Source organism: Babylonia areolata, chromosome 27, assembly GCF_041734735.1.
Source record: "Babylonia areolata isolate BAREFJ2019XMU chromosome 27, ASM4173473v1, whole genome shotgun sequence".
NCBI lineage: Eukaryota > Metazoa > Mollusca > Gastropoda > Neogastropoda > Buccinidae > Babylonia > Babylonia areolata.
This window is the reverse complement of record NC_134902.1, coordinates 7,404,349-7,422,124: the sequence shown is the minus strand read 5'-3', so window position 1 is coordinate 7,422,124 and position 17,776 is coordinate 7,404,349. Positions and strand designations below refer to the sequence as shown.

General features: G+C 42.4%; 1 protein-coding gene across 4 annotated transcripts in view; it reads left to right on the top strand.

Moving 5' to 3' along the window:
- LOC143301428 (mitochondrial coenzyme A transporter SLC25A42-like) overlaps positions 1–16,993 on the top strand; it is a 24,979-nt gene extending 7,986 nt beyond the window's left edge. For 2 of the 4 annotated variants that reach the window (XM_076615716.1, XM_076615715.1), the window contains exons 2-8: positions 1,104–1,306; positions 1,881–1,989; positions 3,628–3,814; positions 7,772–7,888; positions 10,313–10,464; positions 12,485–12,607; positions 14,905–16,993. In XM_076615716.1, the coding sequence (XP_076471831.1) occupies positions 1,127–1,306; positions 1,881–1,989; positions 3,628–3,814; positions 7,772–7,888; positions 10,313–10,464; positions 12,485–12,607; positions 14,905–15,113 (1,077 nt within the window). In that variant the 5' untranslated portion in view covers positions 1,104–1,126 and the 3' untranslated portion in view covers positions 15,114–16,993. Of the gene's footprint in view, positions 1–649; positions 674–1,103; positions 1,307–1,880; positions 1,990–3,627; positions 3,815–7,771; positions 7,889–10,312; positions 10,465–12,484; positions 12,608–14,904 lie in introns of those variants that run through there. The other 2 variants (XR_013057781.1, XM_076615717.1) reach the window with 2 other exon arrangements.
- Positions 16,994–17,776: the final 783 nt, after the last annotated feature.

Here is a 17,776-nt window from a genome sequence, read left to right as displayed (position 1 = left end):
ACATATTTTCACTTCTACGCCTTTGGAGGTAATGCTAGCACAGAGTTTGAACATCAGTTATGTACTTTGCATGTGGTGTGTACCATGGGAGAAAAGACCAGAGAAAGTAATAATATCTGTTGTTGAAAATGTTTTGATGATAGTATGTTGTACTTATAAGTTATATGGCGCAAACTCCCCACAGATGGGCTCTATGCACCTGACATGAAACAGTAGGTATATAACAGTGCATTATACCACACAAGAGAACATGAAGACAAAGAAGTGGAAAACAAAAAATCTGTATCCACCAATACAATACAGCAGAGTGCAGATATATTAATAATCACAGGAAAAAGGCACAAAATACACACACACACACACACACACACACACACACACACACACACACACACACACACACAACACACACACACACACACACACACACACACAAAACAACCCAAAACAACAACAAACAAACAAAACAAAACCAAAAAAAAAAAAAAAAAAAAGTGCACACGCTTCAACACCAACCCACAGGCACACACACCACAGGAGGAGACAAAGAACTATGCTTCGTCACATCTAAAGGTCATTTTGAACAGGCAGGTTTTCAGTTTACTTTTGAAAGAGGACAGAGTTGGTGAGTGCCGGAGATCCAGAGGAAGGGAATTTCAAACATTCTTATAAGGTAGTTTGTTTTTTTGTTGTTGTTTTGTTGAAATTTGATTGCAAAACCCTTCGGGTGCTATGTTGTTTTGTTGCAGGATGTGAGCAACAAAACCCTTTGTGGTTTCTTTGTTCGGCATCATCAGGTGCTGTGCTGTGTGTTGCAGGATGTGAGCAACAAAACCCTTTGTGGTTTCTTTGTTCAGCATCATCAGCATCATCAGGTGCTGTGCTGTGTGTTGCAGGATGTGAGCAACAAAACCCTTTGTGGTTTCTTTGTTCAGCATCATCAGGTGCTGTGCTGTGTGTTGCAGGATGTGAGCAACAAAACCCTTTGTGGTTTCTTTGTTCAGCATCATCAGGTGCTGTGCTGTGTGTTGCAGGATGTGAGCAACAAAACCCTTTGTGGTTTCTTTGTTCAGCATCATCAGGTGCTGTGCTGTGTGTTGCAGGATGTGAGCAGTGCTGCTGTGAGATGGGAGTAGAAGTGGGTGCCGGCGTGGAGAAACTGGTTCCAGTTTCAGGGGACATCACCACCGCCGCTGCTCGCAGCATGGCGGGTCTGGAGGGCTCCCCCAGGGTGACCTCCCCTGAGGGCCGGCGTGTGGGCGGCACGGAGCAGTTTCAGAACGAGGAAGACAAGATGAATAAACTGGTGAGTTGTTTGTCGTTTGATTAGGTCTCCTGTGAATATGTGCGTCTCTCTCTCTCTCTCTCTCTCTCTCTCTCTCTCTCTCTCTCTCTCTCTCTCTGTGTCTTTTTTTATTACAGTTTCCTGTGTTGAAGACATTAAACAAGGCAAGTTATAATCAAGTTGGGTGTGTGTGATATTTTTAAAATTTTTTATAGAATTAACTGATGTGTGAGATCATTCAAAGCAGGGCAACAAAACTCAAAGTGAAGTTCAGTTTCTTCAGCATATCGTATGCATAGGGGACAATTAATATCACGGGCATTGATACATGAGGGACAATTAAGATCACAGCCTTTAAACTTTCGATAGCGATGACGATGAAGAAGGATAGCAGAAATCCCCAGTCTGAGCGATTTTGTGACGCATTTCAAATGCCAAGCCCTTTTTCATTAATCAATGGTTAGGAGTAAATAGTTATTGCCTACAAACTGCCAGATGAAGGGTGAATGAGATGTGATGGGAAAGGAGGGTGACGAAAGCAGGAGGGGTTGTTGGTGATCGGAGTAACAGCTCACTGGGCCAGCTTGCCTTTCAGGTGCCGACACGCAACAAGATCTTGACCTCGCTGGTGGCAGGGGCGCTAGCAGGGGCCACTGCCAAGACCGTCATCGCCCCGCTGGACAGAACCAAGATCAACTTCCAGAGTGAGTCTGGTGGTCTAGATTGTTAGAACATCACCGTGGTAAACTTCTGGAGTGAGTGGTGGTCTGAATCGTTAGACAGCACCATGATAGACTTCTGGAGTGAGTCAGGTGGCCTGAATTGTTTGACAGCACCATGATAGACTTCTGGAGTGAGTCAGGTGGTCTGAATTGTTTGACAGCACATTGATAGACTTCTGGAGTGAGTCTGATGGTCTGAATTGTTTGACAGCACCATGATAGACTTCTGGAGTGAGTCAGGTGGTCTGAATTGTTTGACAGCACCATGATAGACTTCTGGAGTGATTCTGATGGTCTGAATTATAAGACAGCACAATGATAGACTTTTAGAGTGAGTCTGATGGTCTGAATTATAAGACAGCACAATGATAGACTTCTGGAGTGAGTCTGATGGTCTGAATTGTTTGACAGCACCATGATAGACTTCTGGAGTGATTCTGATGGTCTGAATTATAAGACAGCACAATGATAGACTTCTGTAGTGAGTCTGATGGTCTGAGTTGTTTGACAGCACCATGATAGACTTCTGGAGTGAGTCAGGTGGTCTGAATTGTTAGACAGCACCATGATAGACTTCTGGAGTGATTCTGATGGTCTGAATTACAAGACAGCACCATGATAGACTTCTGGGGTGAGTCTGATGGTCTGAATTGTAAGACAGCACCATGATAGACTTCTGGAGTGAGTCTGATGGTCTGAATTGTTTGATAGCACCATGATAGACTTCTGGAGTGAGTCTGATGGTCTGAATTGTAAGACAGCACCATGATAGACTTCTGGAGTGAGTCTGATGGTCTGAATTGTTAGACAGCACCATGATAGACTTCTGGAGTGAGTCTGATGGTCTGGATTGTTAGACAGAACCATGATAGACTTCTGGAGTGAGTCTGATGGTCTGGATTGTTAGAACAGCACCATGATAGACTTTTGGAGTGAGTCTGATGGTCTGGATTGACAGACCAAACCATGGTAAACATCTGGAGTGAGTCTGGTGGTCTGAATTGACAGACCAAACCATGGTAAACATCTGGAGTGAGTCTGATGGTCTGAATTGACAGACCGAACCATGGTAAACGTCTGGAGTGAGTCTGATGGTCTGAATTGACAGACCGAACCATGGTAAACATCTGGAGTGAGTCTGGTGGTCTGAATTGACAGACCGACCCATGGTAAACGTCTGGAGTGAGTCTGATGGTCTGAATTGTTAGACAGCACCATGATAGACTTCTGGGGTGAGTCTGGTGGTCTGAATTGTTAGACAGCACCATGATAGACTTCTGGAGTGAGTCATGGTCTGAATTGTTAGACAGCACCAAGATCAACTTCCAGAGTGAGTCTGTTGGTCTGAATTGTTAGACAGAACCAATTTCTGTCACCTTCCTTCTTCTTAATTGTTTGACCTTTTTTTTTGTTTTTCTTTTTAAAGTGATTGGCGACAATAGCAGCCAAAAGAGAATTGGCATTTGATTAAAACAATAGAAGTTACAAGCGCTTGATATGTGATACAAATGAAAATCATTGAATATTGTTCTCAACTACATGAATATTATTCATTGATTTATTTTATCTCTGCTTTTATTTTGGTGCAGATTAATTTGCGTTGTTGCTTTCATTTTGCAGTCGCCAACAAGCCATTCTCTTTCCGAAGCGCACTGCGGTTCCTGTACCACTCGCTACGTACGGAGGGGTTCTTTGCGCTGTGGCGAGGCAATTCAGCCACCATGGCCCGAATCGTGCCCTATGCTGCCATCCAGTACTGTGCTCATGAGCAGTATAAAATCATCCTCAACCCCAGCAAGAGTAAAAAGTCAGTGGCTGGAGCTCGCAGAGGCTTTGCCTCTCGCTCCTTTTCTGTTTGTTTGTCGGTCTTTCTCTTTCTCTTCATCTGTCTCTTATACAGTTGTAGGGTCTATCTTTTTCTTTGTTGAGTTTGTCTCTTTCTAACTGTTCATCTAGGTTTCTCTGTCTTTGTCTCTCTCCGTCTCTGTCTCTCTGTCTGTCTGTCTCTCTCGTTCCATTTTCTCTCTGTCTCTCTCAATCTCTCTCTCTTCATGTCTCTGTATGTTTCTCTCTGCCTGTCTGTCTGTGTCTGTCAGTCTGTCGGTATGTCTGCCTGTCTCTCTTTCAGTATCTCTCTCTCCATGTCTCTCTCTGTGTGTCTGTGTCTGTCTCTTTGTTTGTCTCTCTCTGTCTCTCTTTGCCTGTCTCTGTCTGTCTGTCTGTCTCTCTCTGTCTCTGTCTCTCAGTTATACAGTTATGAGGTTCTAACTGACGAGGAAGGACACTTTTTTTTTTCTTTTTTTTTTTTTCAGTGCAAAGCTGAATATATAATGAACAAGAAAAAATGTAAAATTAATGAACTAGTAGTAGGTAATACAAACAGGTAAGGTGTTTCAGTCTTAATTGCAAGATGATGAAGCTGAGATGAAATCATTTTCCAGTTTTTTTGCAGAAGCACATAAAGTTAGACAAAGACCCATTTATCACAAGTGCAATAATACACTTTGAAAGAGATAACTATTGTTTTTCTTAAAGCTGGTAGTGTTCGGAATGAATTTAAAACTTTTATTAACGTGTTTAGTTAGTGACTTGTGAAATTTTGGCTGGAATACTGAGTCCGCCTGTATTTTGCTGCATTTCAAAACGGGATGATAAAATTGATTCGGCGTTTGACATCTGATCCTGTAGTCATCAGTGGTCAGGGTTTGAGGCTGTGTTTCAGCATGGCGTTGTGTCCTTGGGGAATCCTCTTTACTCTGATTTTTCTCACTCCACCCAGGTGTGAATAGGTGCCGGACTTCGGTCGTGGGAGGTTGAAAGACAAGCCTTTGATACAGTGAACATGAATGAATTCACTGCCCAGATGGTCGTTAAAGGCTAACCTGAAAATAGGATTGATTTTTTCTCTGTTCTCTATATTGATATTTTTGTCCAGATGTTTTGTTTTGTTTAAAATTGATCAACTAAACATAATGATAGATATTGCAGAACTATTTCCTGTGATGACAAAAAATGGAAGTTCTTGTTACCTCCCTTGGCATAAGCGGTTCTGGAGCCAATAAAAAATTATTTTTAAATCAAAGTATGTCAAAAGTTGCTTTCTGTCTCTGCTTTGTGTTTGTCTGTCTGTCTGTCTGTCTGTTTCTTTCTCTCTCTATCTCACTCTGCCAGTTTCTCTCTTTCTGTGTTTCCATCTCTCTGTCTGTCTGTCAGCCTCTGTCTGTCTGTGTGTCCATGATGCTAAACTCTCTGTCACAGCTGCGATGATTTCATTCTGGAAATAGGTATTAGATAATGAATGATAATGATAATGTATAACTTTCCTGTGGCATAATATCCAGTACAAATGCTGCTCGAGTCAAAATGCATAACATGTTCCTGTTAAAAGAAAACATTATATAAAATCATGATAATAACTCTCTGTCAACGAACAAACCAAAACAAAAACAAACAAAAACAAGACTCACATGTGATACACTTTTAAAAAAAATCCAAGCTTTTTATGTATTGAGTATAATTTCAAAATGTAATATTTAAGATGAGAAAGATCAGTTTAAAGCAAATTAAGTCCCCTAGCATTAATTACAGAGTAATTTCCCTTTTTTACTATCTGCACCAAAACGTTTGCAAAATAAACAAAACTTCCATGCTTTGCAAAAGAAGTTCCTGTTTGAACAAAAAATGATAATAATGACTGCTCTTGTTGTTGGGTCAGAATATCGGATCAAAGTGCCAAGTTTAGAGAATACAAAAAAATATAGATATAACAGTAAATGCAGTTTGCATATAATTAGGCTTCATTTTTTATTTTTTTGTGCCCATCGCAGAGGTGCAATATTGTTTTAAACAAGATGACTGGAAAGAACTGAATTTTTCCTATTTTTATGCCTAATTTGGTGTCAATTGACAAAGTATTTGCAGAGAAAATGTCAATGTTAAAGTTTACCACGGACACACAGACACACACACACACACACACACACAGACAACTGAACACCGGGTTCAAACATAGACTCACTTTGTTTACACAAGTGAGTCAAAAAACCAACACACAAACAAAACGCATGCATTCACTCATGCAGATCAAATCTCCCATCAGCATGATATGCGGCTGACAAAGCACGGACATACATTGTTGCTATAAACAGCAAACATTGCTCTGTGAATATTGATTTTGGTTCACAGATGGTTTTAGATCGCGGGAATGGTTAGAGTTTCGACTGCGTGGACTAGGAGCAAGTTGTGTATCATGTAGAAACGACAGCTGTCTGATTAGTATCGTTCAGCTTTATAACTCATTACAATGTGTCACCGGGACAGACAGACTCATCCTTGCTGAAAACAAAATGCAGTGTGTGTGAACATCATGCCATTGTGTTTGTTTGGTTTGAGGGGGTGGTGGTGGTGGTGGTAGTAGTAGGGTGTTTTTTGTGTGTTTTTTTGTTGTTGTTACTGTTGTTTTTTGTAATTGCACATTCATCTTTTTGTCTTTTTAGTGGTTTAATTAGAAAGTACTACATACCAAGTTAATGTTTGCCAAATGAAGTGGGTGAGGTGTGTGTGTGTGGGGGGGGGGGGGGGGGTCGGTGGGGGAAGGTCTTTTAAGTGGAGTAAAGCAATGTCAAGCTAGCTTTTGTTTTCAGTGTCAGTACTGTCAGTATTATGATCATTATCACTATTACTATTGCCAGCGTTATGATCATTATCCATGTTAGTACTGTCAGTATTATGATCATTATCACTGTTACTATTGCCAGTATTATGATCATTATCATTGTTACTATTGCCAGTATTGTGATCATTATCAGTGTCAGTACTGTCAGTGTCAGTATTATGATCATTACCAGTGTCAATATTGCCAGTGATATGATCATCACTGTCAGTATTGTCAGTATTATGATCATTATCAGTGTTAGTATTATCAGTATTATGATCATTATCAGTGTCAGTATTGTCAGTATTATGATCATTATCAGTGTCAATATTGCCAGTGATATGATCATCACTGTCAGTATTGTCAGTATTATGATCATTATCAGTGTTAGTATTATCAGTATTATGATCATTATCAGTGTCAGTATTGTCAGTATTATGATCATTATCAGTATCAGTATTGTCAGTATTATGATCATTATCAGTATCAGTATTGTCAGTATTATGATCATTATCAGTGTTAGTATAGTCATTATTATGATCATTATCAGTGTTAGTATTGTCAGTATTATGATCATTATCAGTGTCAGTACTGTCCGTATTATGATCATTTATCAGTGTCAGTATTATGATCATTATCAGTGTCAATATTGTCAGTGATATGATAATCACTGTCAGTATTGTCAGTATTATGATCATTATCAGTGTTAGTATTGTCAGTATTGTGATCATTATCAGTGTCATTATTGTCAGTATTATGATTATCACTGTCAGTATTGTCAGTATTTGATCATTATCAGTGTCAGTATTGTCAGTATTATGATCATTATCAGTGTTAGTATTGTCAGTATTGTGATCATTATCAGTGTCATTATTGTCAGTATTATGATTATCACTGTCAGTATTGACAAAATTATTATCATTGTCTGTGTCAGTATCATTTGTGTTATGATTTTTTTCAGTATCAGTACTGTTGTATTATTATCATTGTCAGTGTCAGTATCATTAATATAATAAATTTTTTGTCAGTACTGTTAGCGTTACGATCATTGTCGTCATCAGTTCTATGATCATTTGCAGTGTGAGTATTGTTGTTCACATTGATGCGCAGACACTTGCCCCCTGGCTTGCGGTTCCTGGCCGGGTCAATGGCGGGAGTGACGTCAGTAGCCTGCACCTACCCTCTGGATCTGTGCCGTGCCAGGATGGCCGTCACTGGCAAAGACATGTCAGTATTGACGTGTGTGTTGGGTGTGAGGTGGGGGTAGGGGTGGGGATAAAGCCAGGATAGCTGTCACTGGCAAAGACATGTCAGTATTGACTGTGTGTGGGTGTGAGGTGGGGGTAGGGGTGGGGACAGAGCCAGGATGGCTGTCACTGACAAAAACATGTCAGTATTGACTGTGTGTGGGTGTGAGGTGGGGGTAGGGGTGGGGATAGAGCCAGGATGGCTGTCACTGACAAAAACATGTCAGTATTGACTGTGTGTGGGTGTGGGTGTGAGGTGAGGGTAGGGGTGGGGACAGAGCCAGGATGGCTGTCACTGACAAAAACATGTCAGTATTGACTGTGTGTGGGTGTGAGGTGGGGGTAGGGGTGGGGATAGAGCCAGGATGGCTGTCACTGGCAAAGACATGTCAGTATTGACTGTGTGTGGGTGTGAGGTGGGGGTAGGGGCGGCGATAGAGCCAGGATGGCTGTCACTGGCAAAGACATGTCAGTATTGACTGTGTGTGGGTGTGAGGTGGGGGTAGGGGTGGGGATAGAGCCAGGATGGCCATCACTGGCAAAGACATGTCAGTATTGACTGTGTGTGGGTGTGAGGTGGGGGTAGGGGTGGGGTTAGAGCCAGGATGGCCGTCACTGGCAAAGACATGTCAGTATTGACTGTGTGTGGGTGTGAGGTGGGGGTAGGGGTGGGTATAGAGCCAGGATGGCCGTCACTGGCAAAGACATGTCAGTATTGACTGTGTGTGGGTGTGGGTGTGAGGTGGGGGTAGGGGTGGCGATAGAGCCAGGATGGCTGTCACTGGCAAAGACATGTCAGTATTGACTGTGTGTGGGTGTGAGGTGGGGGTAGGGGTGGGGATAGAGCCAGGATGGCCGTCACTGGCAAAGACATGTCAGTATTGACTGGGTGTGGGTGTGAGGTGGGGGTAGGGGTGGGGATAGAGCCAGGATGGCCGTCACTGACAAAGACATGTCAGTATTGACTGGGTGTGGGTGTGAGGTGGGGGTAGGGGTGGGTGGGGTCAGAGCCAGGGTGGCCATCACTGACAAAGACATGTCAGTATTGACTGGGTGTGGGTGTGTGGTGGGGGCGGGGGATGGAGGCGTTACAGTAGAATGTGCAGTTATTTTGTCTTGATGATGGTAGGTATTCAAATCACACAACTAAAATACTGAGGGCCAGTGTGAGGCAGGTATAAACATCTGAGGTGTCTCTGATGATGTTGTCATTGTGTTTCACAGGTACAAAATTCTTTGAGGTGTTTTTGATGCTGCTGCCATGGTGTTTCAGTTTGACAGGTACAAACATCTTTGAAGGTGTTCCTGATGATGTTGTCATTGTGTTTCACAGGTACAAACATCTTTGAGGTGTTTCTGATGATGTTGTCATTGTGTTTCAGTTTGACAGGTACGAACATCTTTGAGGTGTTCCTGATGATGTTGTCATTGTGTTTGACAGGTACGAACATCTTTGAGGTGTTCCTGATGACGACGTTATGGTGTGTGTCAGGTATAACAACATCTTTGAGGTGTTCCTGATGATGTCAGTGTGTTTTAGTTTGACAGGTACAAGCATCTTTGAGATGTTCCTGATGATGTTGTCATTGTGTTTCCAATTGACAGGTACAAACATATTTGAGGTGTTCCTGATTATGTTGTCATTGTGTTTGACAGGTACAAACATCTTTGAGGTGTTCCTGATAATGTTGTCATTGTGTTTCAGTTTGACAGGTACAAACATCTTTGAGGTGTTCCTGATGACGACGTCATGGTGTGTGTCAGGTATAAGAACATCTTTGAGGTGTTCCTGATAATGTTGTCATTGTGTTTCAGTTTGACAGGTACAAACATCTTTGAGGTGTTCCTGATGACGACGTCATGGTGTGTGTCAGGTATAACAACATCTTTGAGGTGTTCCTGATGATGTTGTGATGGTGTGCGTCAGGTACAACAACATCTTTGAGGTGTTCCTGATGACGACGTCATGGTGTGTGTCAGGTATAACAACATCTTTGAGGTGTTCCTGATGATGTTGTGATGGTGTGCGTCAGGTATAACAACATCTTTGAGGTGTTCCTGATGATGTTGCCATGGTGTGCGTCAGGTATAACAACATCTTTGAGGTGTTCCTGATGATGTTGCCATGGTGTGCGTCAGGTATAACAACATCTTTGAGGTGTTCCTGATGACGATGTTATGGTGTGTGTCAGGCATAACAACATCTTTGAGGTGTTCCTGATGATGTTGCCATGGTGTGCGTCAGGTATAACAACATCTTTGAGGTGTTCCTGAAGATGTTGCCATGGTGTGTGGCAGGTATAACAACATCTTTGAGGTGTTCCTGATGATGTTGCCATGGTGTGTGGCAGGTACAACAACATCTTTGAGGTGTTCCTGAAGATGTTGCCATGGTGTGTGGCAGGTATAACAACATCTTTGAGGTGTTCCTGAAGATCTACAGAGTGGAGGGGCTGAAGACTGTCTACAGAGGCTTCACGCCCACCATGCTGGGGTCCATTCCGTATTCCGGCACCAGCTTCTTCACCTATGAGACCCTCAAAAAGCTTCATGCTGGTCAGTCACATGTGCTGTCTTCAATCGTACCTTTTTTTTCCCCAAAAATTTTTTGAAAGGTTTTTGTATTACTCTTTTTTTTGTCACAACAGATTTCTCTGTGTGAAATTCGGGCTGCTCTTCCCAGGGAGAGCATGTCTCTACACTGAGAACGCCACCCATTCAAAAAAAATTTTTTTCTGCCAGCAGTTTTTTGGGTTTTTTTTTTTTTCGTATCGAAGTGGATTTTTCTACAGAATTTTGCCAGGGACAACCCTTTTGTTCCCGTGGGTTCTTTTACGTGTGCTAAGTGCTTGCTGCACAGGGGATCACGGTTTATCACCTCTTCCAAACCACTTCAGAAAGAGGAAGAGAGAAAGACAAAAGCAAATAGAGAAGGGGGGAAAAAGCATTTTAAGAAAAAATCTGACCACATCTTTTTCTCTCTTTTATTTATAACATTTTGAATATTTTTTGTTGTTGATAGAAACAGTAGAAAGAAAGAAAAGACGCATAGAGAAAGAGAGAAAAAAAAAAAAGAAGGAAAAAATCAGACAGATAATGAAACTGTTGTTACCGAGAGAGAATGTGTTGATGTCTGTGCTTGTCTGAGAGAGTATGTGTGTGTGGCCATATATGAGAGAGAGGGTATTTGTGTGTGTCTGAAAAAGAGAGTCCAAGCTAACTTTGTTGTAGCACAGCATCGGGAAAACAAGAATTGGAGAGTAATCTAGATGCTTTGGGAGATAACACTTTGATGTACTGAGTGTGAATGTTTGTGTGTGTGTTTGCTTGTTTATGTGTGTGTTTGTGCGTGTGTGTGTGTGTGCATGTGTGTGTGTCTGTGTGTGTGTGTGTGTAAGACGAAAGGAAAATAAGCTTGATTTGTTATAAATTTAGCATTGGCAAAATGTGTGTGTGTGTGCTTGTGTGTATGTCTGTCTCTGTGTGTGTGTGGGCGTGTGTGTGTATGTGCATGTGTGTGAGTGTGTGTGCATGTGTTTGAGTGTGTGCATGTGTGTGTACGCAGATTGTGTCCCTTGTTAATCATCCAACAAGAGTTCAGTTCCGTGAGTGATGCTCCAACAAGCACACTCAGCTCCACACCAGTACAGCTGCCTATTCCCCACGGGCACACACACAAAGCCACGGAAGACTGAATCCACAAACTTCCTTGAGCTCGGACGATATTTTTGTGACTCTTTCTTCCCCCCCCACACCCTCCCCCACCTCCCCTCTGCACCCTTTCTTGCTCTCTTCAGTCAGCTTCGGATCCCCGCAGTCCCACACTCAGTCACTCACATCTGGCTGCCACTTTTTCTCTGCTTCTGCACCTTTCACTTGGAATGAGCTCCCTCTTTATCTTTCTCAAATCAGTGCACTCAACCCCCGAAAACGGAGTGTGGCTGCCTACATGGCGGGGTAAAAACGGTCATACACGTAAAAGCCCACTCGTGTGCATACGAGTGAACGTGGGAGTTGCAGCCCACGAACAAAGAAGAAGAAGAAAGTGCACTCAGCTTTTTTTTTTCTTTCTTTTTTTTTTATTTTTATAAATCTACCTCTCCCCAAAATAGTGGCAAAAGGTCGTGTGCAGTATCAGTATCAGTAGCTCAAGGAGGCGTCACTGCATTCGGTCAGATCCATATACGCTACACCACATCTGCCAAGCAGATGCCTGACCAGCAGCATAGCCTAACGCGCTTAGTCAGGCCATGAAAAAAACAATTAAAAATAAAAATAAAATTAAAATGAATGATAACAATAATAAAATAAAATAAATAAAGTAGAAAATAACCAAAAAAATTTTTTTTTAAAAGAAGCACAATAAAAAAATTTTAAAAGAAGAAAAAAAAGATAAATACATAAAAATACTACTACCACTAATAATAATATTTAAAAGGCACAAAATCTTGATTAAGTCAACTCTAGGCACACGCACACACACACTCACACACACAACACACACACACACACACACACACACACACACACACACAGCTCGACCTTAACCTTTGTCTGTGTTTCGATCATCCCACAGAGAAGTACAAGGGTCGTGACCCCAGTCCTGTGGAGCGCCTGGCGTTCGGGGCGTGTGCGGGGCTGCTGGGGCAGTCAGCGTCCTACCCCCTGGACATCGTGCGGCGCCGCATGCAGACTGCAGGCAAGTTGTAGTGTGGCAGTCGAGGAAGTGTCTGGGTTTGTTCCAGTGGTACCTTCTGTTTACCTGTGTGCTGGCTGAATCGGTAGCATGAGATATTCCAGTGTACTTTTTATTTACCTGTGGTAGCTGAATCGGTAGCATAAGATGTTCCAGTATACCTTTTATTTACCTGTGTGCTAGCTGAATCGGTCGGATAAGATGTTCAAGTATACCTTTTATTTACCTGTGTGCTAGCTGAATCGGTCGGATAAGATGTTCAAGTATACCTTTTATTTACCTGTGTGCTAGCTGAATCGGTCGGATAAGATGTTCCAGTGTACCTTTTATTTACCTGTGTGCTAGCTGAATCTGTATCATAAGATGCTCCAGTGTACCTTTTATTTACCTGTGTGCTGGCTGAATCAGTAGGATAAGATGTTCCAGTGTACCTTTTATTTACCTGTGTGCTAGTTGAATCGGTAGGATAAGATGTTCCAGTGTACCTTTTATTTACCTGTGTGCTAGTTGAATCGGTAGCATAAGATGTTCCAGTGTACCTTTTATTTACCTGTGTGCTAGTTGAATCGGTAGGATAAGATGTTCCAATGTATCTTTTATATACCTGTGTGCTAGCTGAATCGGTAGGATAAGATGTTCCAGTGTACCTTTTATTTACCTGTGTGCTAGTTGAATCGGTAGGATAAGATGTTCCAGTGTACCTTTTATTTACCTGTGTGCTAGCTGAATCGGTAGGATAAGATGTTCCAGTGTACCTTTTATTTACCTGTGTGCTAGCTGAATCGGTAGGATAAGATGTTCCAGTGTACCTTTTATTTACCTGTGTGCTAGCTGAATCGGTAGGATAAGATGTTCCAGTGTACCTTTTATTTACCTGTGTGCTAGTTGAATCGGTAGCATAAGATGTTCCAGTGTACCTTTTATTTACCTGTGTGCTAGCTGAATCAGTAGCATAAGATGTTCCAATGTATCTTTTATATACCTGTGTGCTAGTTGAATCGGTAGGATAAGATGTTCCAATGTATCTTTTATATACCTGTGTGCTAGTTGAATCGGTAGGATAAGATGTTCAAGTATACCTTTTATTTACCTGTGTGCTAGCTGAATCGGTCGGATAAGATGTTCCAGTGTACCTTTTATTTACCTGTGTGCTAGCTGAATCGGTAGGATAAGATGTTCCAATGTACCTTTTATTTACCTGTGTGCTGGCTGAATCGGTAGCATAAGATGTTCCAGTGTACATTTTATTTACCTGTGTGCTAGCTGAATTGGTAGCATAAGATATTCCAGTGTACATTTTATTTACCTGTGTGCTAGCTGAATTGGTAGCATAAGATATTCCAGTGTACATTTTATTTACCTGTGTGCTAGCTGAATTGGTAGCATAAGATATTCCAGTGTACCTTTTATTTACCTGTGTGCTAGCTGAATTGGTAGGATAAGATGTTCCAATGTACCTTTTATTTACCTGTGTGCTGGCTGAATCGGTAGCATAAGATGTTCCAGTGTACATTTTATTTACCTGTGTGCTAGCTGAATCAGTAGCACAAGATGTTCCTTTTATTTATGAGCGCATGTATGTGCAATGATTCCTCAGTGCTTTGAATACTTCACCATTCATGGAGTGCTGGGGTTTGCATGACATGACAGTGAAATATTATACTGCTGATTCTCTGAGAGTTTAATTATTTTGTGATGTCCCACCTTGGGCAGTTGTTGAATTTTTCAAAGAAGCGAGGATTTTTAACAAGATTTGAGATTTTATTCACATGGAAGATTTTTAACTGATTCGTGGACGATTTTTTGGTGGTCTTTTTACTAGATTTTTATACTAATTTGACATGGGTATGGTTTTAATGTGCCCTGATATGGCCTTAGTGGTCAGCTGGGCTATGAACAACATGATTTGATTCAATTAGATCAATCAAAAACACTTTATTAATCTGCATGCAAATTAAGTTGTGCAACCACAAGCTCGCTGTAAACACCAACATGAGATTGACATGTCAAATAAGAATTCCCAATAGCTGACGATAGACTAACCCACCCCCCTCCCCACACACACATACTCATGTTAAGACAATAGGGTATTGCACAACAATACTTACAATTGAAAACATCCAACAAATCAAAGGTATATATTACTAAAAAGACATGCGAGCATGCACGCACACACACACACACACGCACGCACGCACGCACGCACGCACACTCTGAACTCTGATCAGAAACAGGGGACAGAAAGAAGAAGAAAAATCCAACCTATTTGTGACCTGCTGTGCTGCTTCCTCCCCCCCCAGGCGTGACGGGCCACGCGCAGGACTACACCACCATCCTGGGCACGGCCCGGCAGGTGGTGGCTGAGGAGGGCTTCATCCAGGGGCTCTACAAGGGGCTGAGCATGAACTGGATCAAGGGGCCCATCGCCGTCGGCGTCAGCTTCATGACCTTCGACCTCGCCCTGCGGTGGCTGCGACGCCTGGAGGTGTTCCACGAAGACGGGGAGTGAGAGTGTGGTGGGGTGGTTGGGAGGGGGTTGTGAGGGGAGGAGGGGGAATGGGTGGGGGGGAGGGGGGTTGATGGTTTTTTGTTTTGTTGTGAATGGTCTGTTATGTGTGTGTTGGACTGTGATTATTGGTTCTGTGGTGTGTGTGCTGTGTGAGTGTGATTATTGGTACTGTGGTGTGTCAGTGTGCTGTGTGAGTGTGATTATTGGTACTGTGGTGTGTGTGCTGTGTGAGTGTGATTATTGGTACTGTGGTGTGTCAGTGTGCTGTGTGAGTGTGATTATTGGTTCTGTGGTGTGTGTGCTGTGTGAGTGTGATTATTGGTTCTGTGGTGTGTCAGTGTGCTGTGTGAGTGTGATTATTGGTACTGTGGTGTGTGTGCTGTGTGAGTGTGATTATTGGTACTGTGGTGTGTGTGCTGTGTGAGTGTGATTATTGGTACTGTGGTGTGTGTGCTGTGTGAGTGTGATTATTGGTACTGTGGTGTGTGTGCTGTGTGAGTGTGATTATTGGTACTGTGGTGTGTCAGTGTGCTGTGTGAGTGTGATTATTGGTACTGTGGTGTGTCAGTGTGCTGTGTGAGTGTGATTATTGGTACTGTGGTGTGTCAGTGTGCTGCGTGAGTGTGATTATTGGTACTGTGGTGTGTCAGTGTGCTGTGTGAGTGTGATTATTGGTACTGTGGTGTGTCAGTGTGCTGTGTGGTAGTAGACAGATAAAAGATACATGAAAAAGGAAAGGGGAGGAGGTCATGTGTGTGCAGGGGGGGAGAGTGTGTGTGTTGTGTGAGTGTGTGAATTGTGTGTGTTGTGTGAGTGGGACAATAGGTACTGTGGGGTGTGAGTGTGACAATAGGTACTGTGGTGTGTGTTGTGTGAATTGTGTGAGTGTGACAATAGGTGCTGTGTTGTGTCAATTGTGTGTGATTGTGACAATAGGTACTGTGTTGTGTCAATTGTGTGTGTTGTGTGAGTGTGACAGTAGGTACTGTGGTGGGTGTTGTGTGAATTGTGTGTGATTGTGACAATAGGTACTGTGGTGTGTGTTGTGTGAGTGTGAGTATAGGTACTGTGTTGTGTGAGTATAGGTATGTTGATGTGTGTTGTGTGAGTGTGAGTATAGGTACTGTGATGTGTGAGTATAGGTACTGTGATGTGTGTTGTATGAGTGTGAGTATAGGTACTGTGATGTGTGTTGTATGAGTGTGAGTATAGGTACTGTGATGTGTGAGTATAGGTACTGTGATGTGTGTTGTATGAGTGTGAGTATAGGTACTGTGATGTGTGAGTATAGGTACTGTGATGTGTGTTGCATAAGTGTGAGTATAGGTACTGTGTTGTGTGAGTGTGAGTATAGGTACTGTGATGTGTGTTGTGTGAGTGTGACAATAGGTACTGTGGTTTGTGTTGTGGAGTATAGGTACTGTGGTGTGTGTTGTGTGAGTGTTAGTATAGGTACTGTGGTGTGTGTTGTGTGAGTGTTAGTATAGGTACTGTGGTGCGTGTTGTGTGAGTGTGAGTATTGGTACTGTGTGTGTTGTGTGAGTATAGGTACTGTGGTGTGTGCTGTGTGAGTATAGGTACTGTGTTGTGTGCTGTGTGACTCTGATTATTGGTACTGTGGTGTGTGTGTGTGCTGTGTGAGTATAGGTATGTGTTGTGTGAGTGTGAGTATAGGTACTGTGTTGCGTGAGTGTGAGTCTAGGTACTGTGTTGCGTGAGTGTGAGTCTAGGTACTGTGTTGTGTGAGTGTGAGTCTAGGTACTGTGTTGTGTGAGTGTGAGTCTAGGTATGTGTTGTGTGAGTGTGAGTCTAGGTACTGTGTTGTGTGAGTGTGAGTCTAGGTATGTGTTGTGTGAGTGTGAGTCTAGGTACTGTGTTGTGTGAGTCTAGGTACTGTGTTGTGTGAGTGTGAGTATAGGTACTGTGTTGTGTGAGTGTGAGTATAGGTACTGTGTTGTGTGAGTGTGAGTCTAGGTACTGTGTTGTGTGAGTGTGAGTATAGGTACTGTGATGTGTGAGTGTGAGTCTAGGTACTGTGTTGTGTGAGTGTGAAGGACTGTGATTTTCAGTTATGTTGGGGGTGTGGGGTACGTGGGGGTTTGGGTGTGGGGGCAAGTGTTGGCTGAACAGTATATGGTCCGGAAAATCAGGAACATTTGTATCAGTAATGTTGAAAGACTTGGTAAGTGTCAGTTGAACTGTTATGATATTGGCAGTGATAGTCATTTTGGTATTCATCTTGAAGGGGTGTTACGTTTCCATCATTAAATGACAAGTACTGAATAGAGATGTATATATATGCCATCATGTTTGTCATGATAAATTATTCAGGGACAAAAAAAAATGATACACGATTCTTGCAATGTTTTTACCAAGCTGAACCAGCAAAGTGTCTGAGTGTGAAAATGAGATAATTGGTCATCTTCTCCCCTCTTCATTGACAGTGAAATATGTGAATATATATATATCTAAAATTGAAGGGTGGTGATTGATTTTGAACGTGTGGTCTCCCAAAGGGAGAGCACCCCAAATTTCACACCGAGATGTCTGTTGTGACTGATGTGAAACAAGCAAGGCAAAGTGTAGAAGAAATACCACAGGATTCAAGAGCAGTTTCCCAGTTGCTGACGGAAGTGTTTGACCACAGGAGCCAGCAGCAGTTT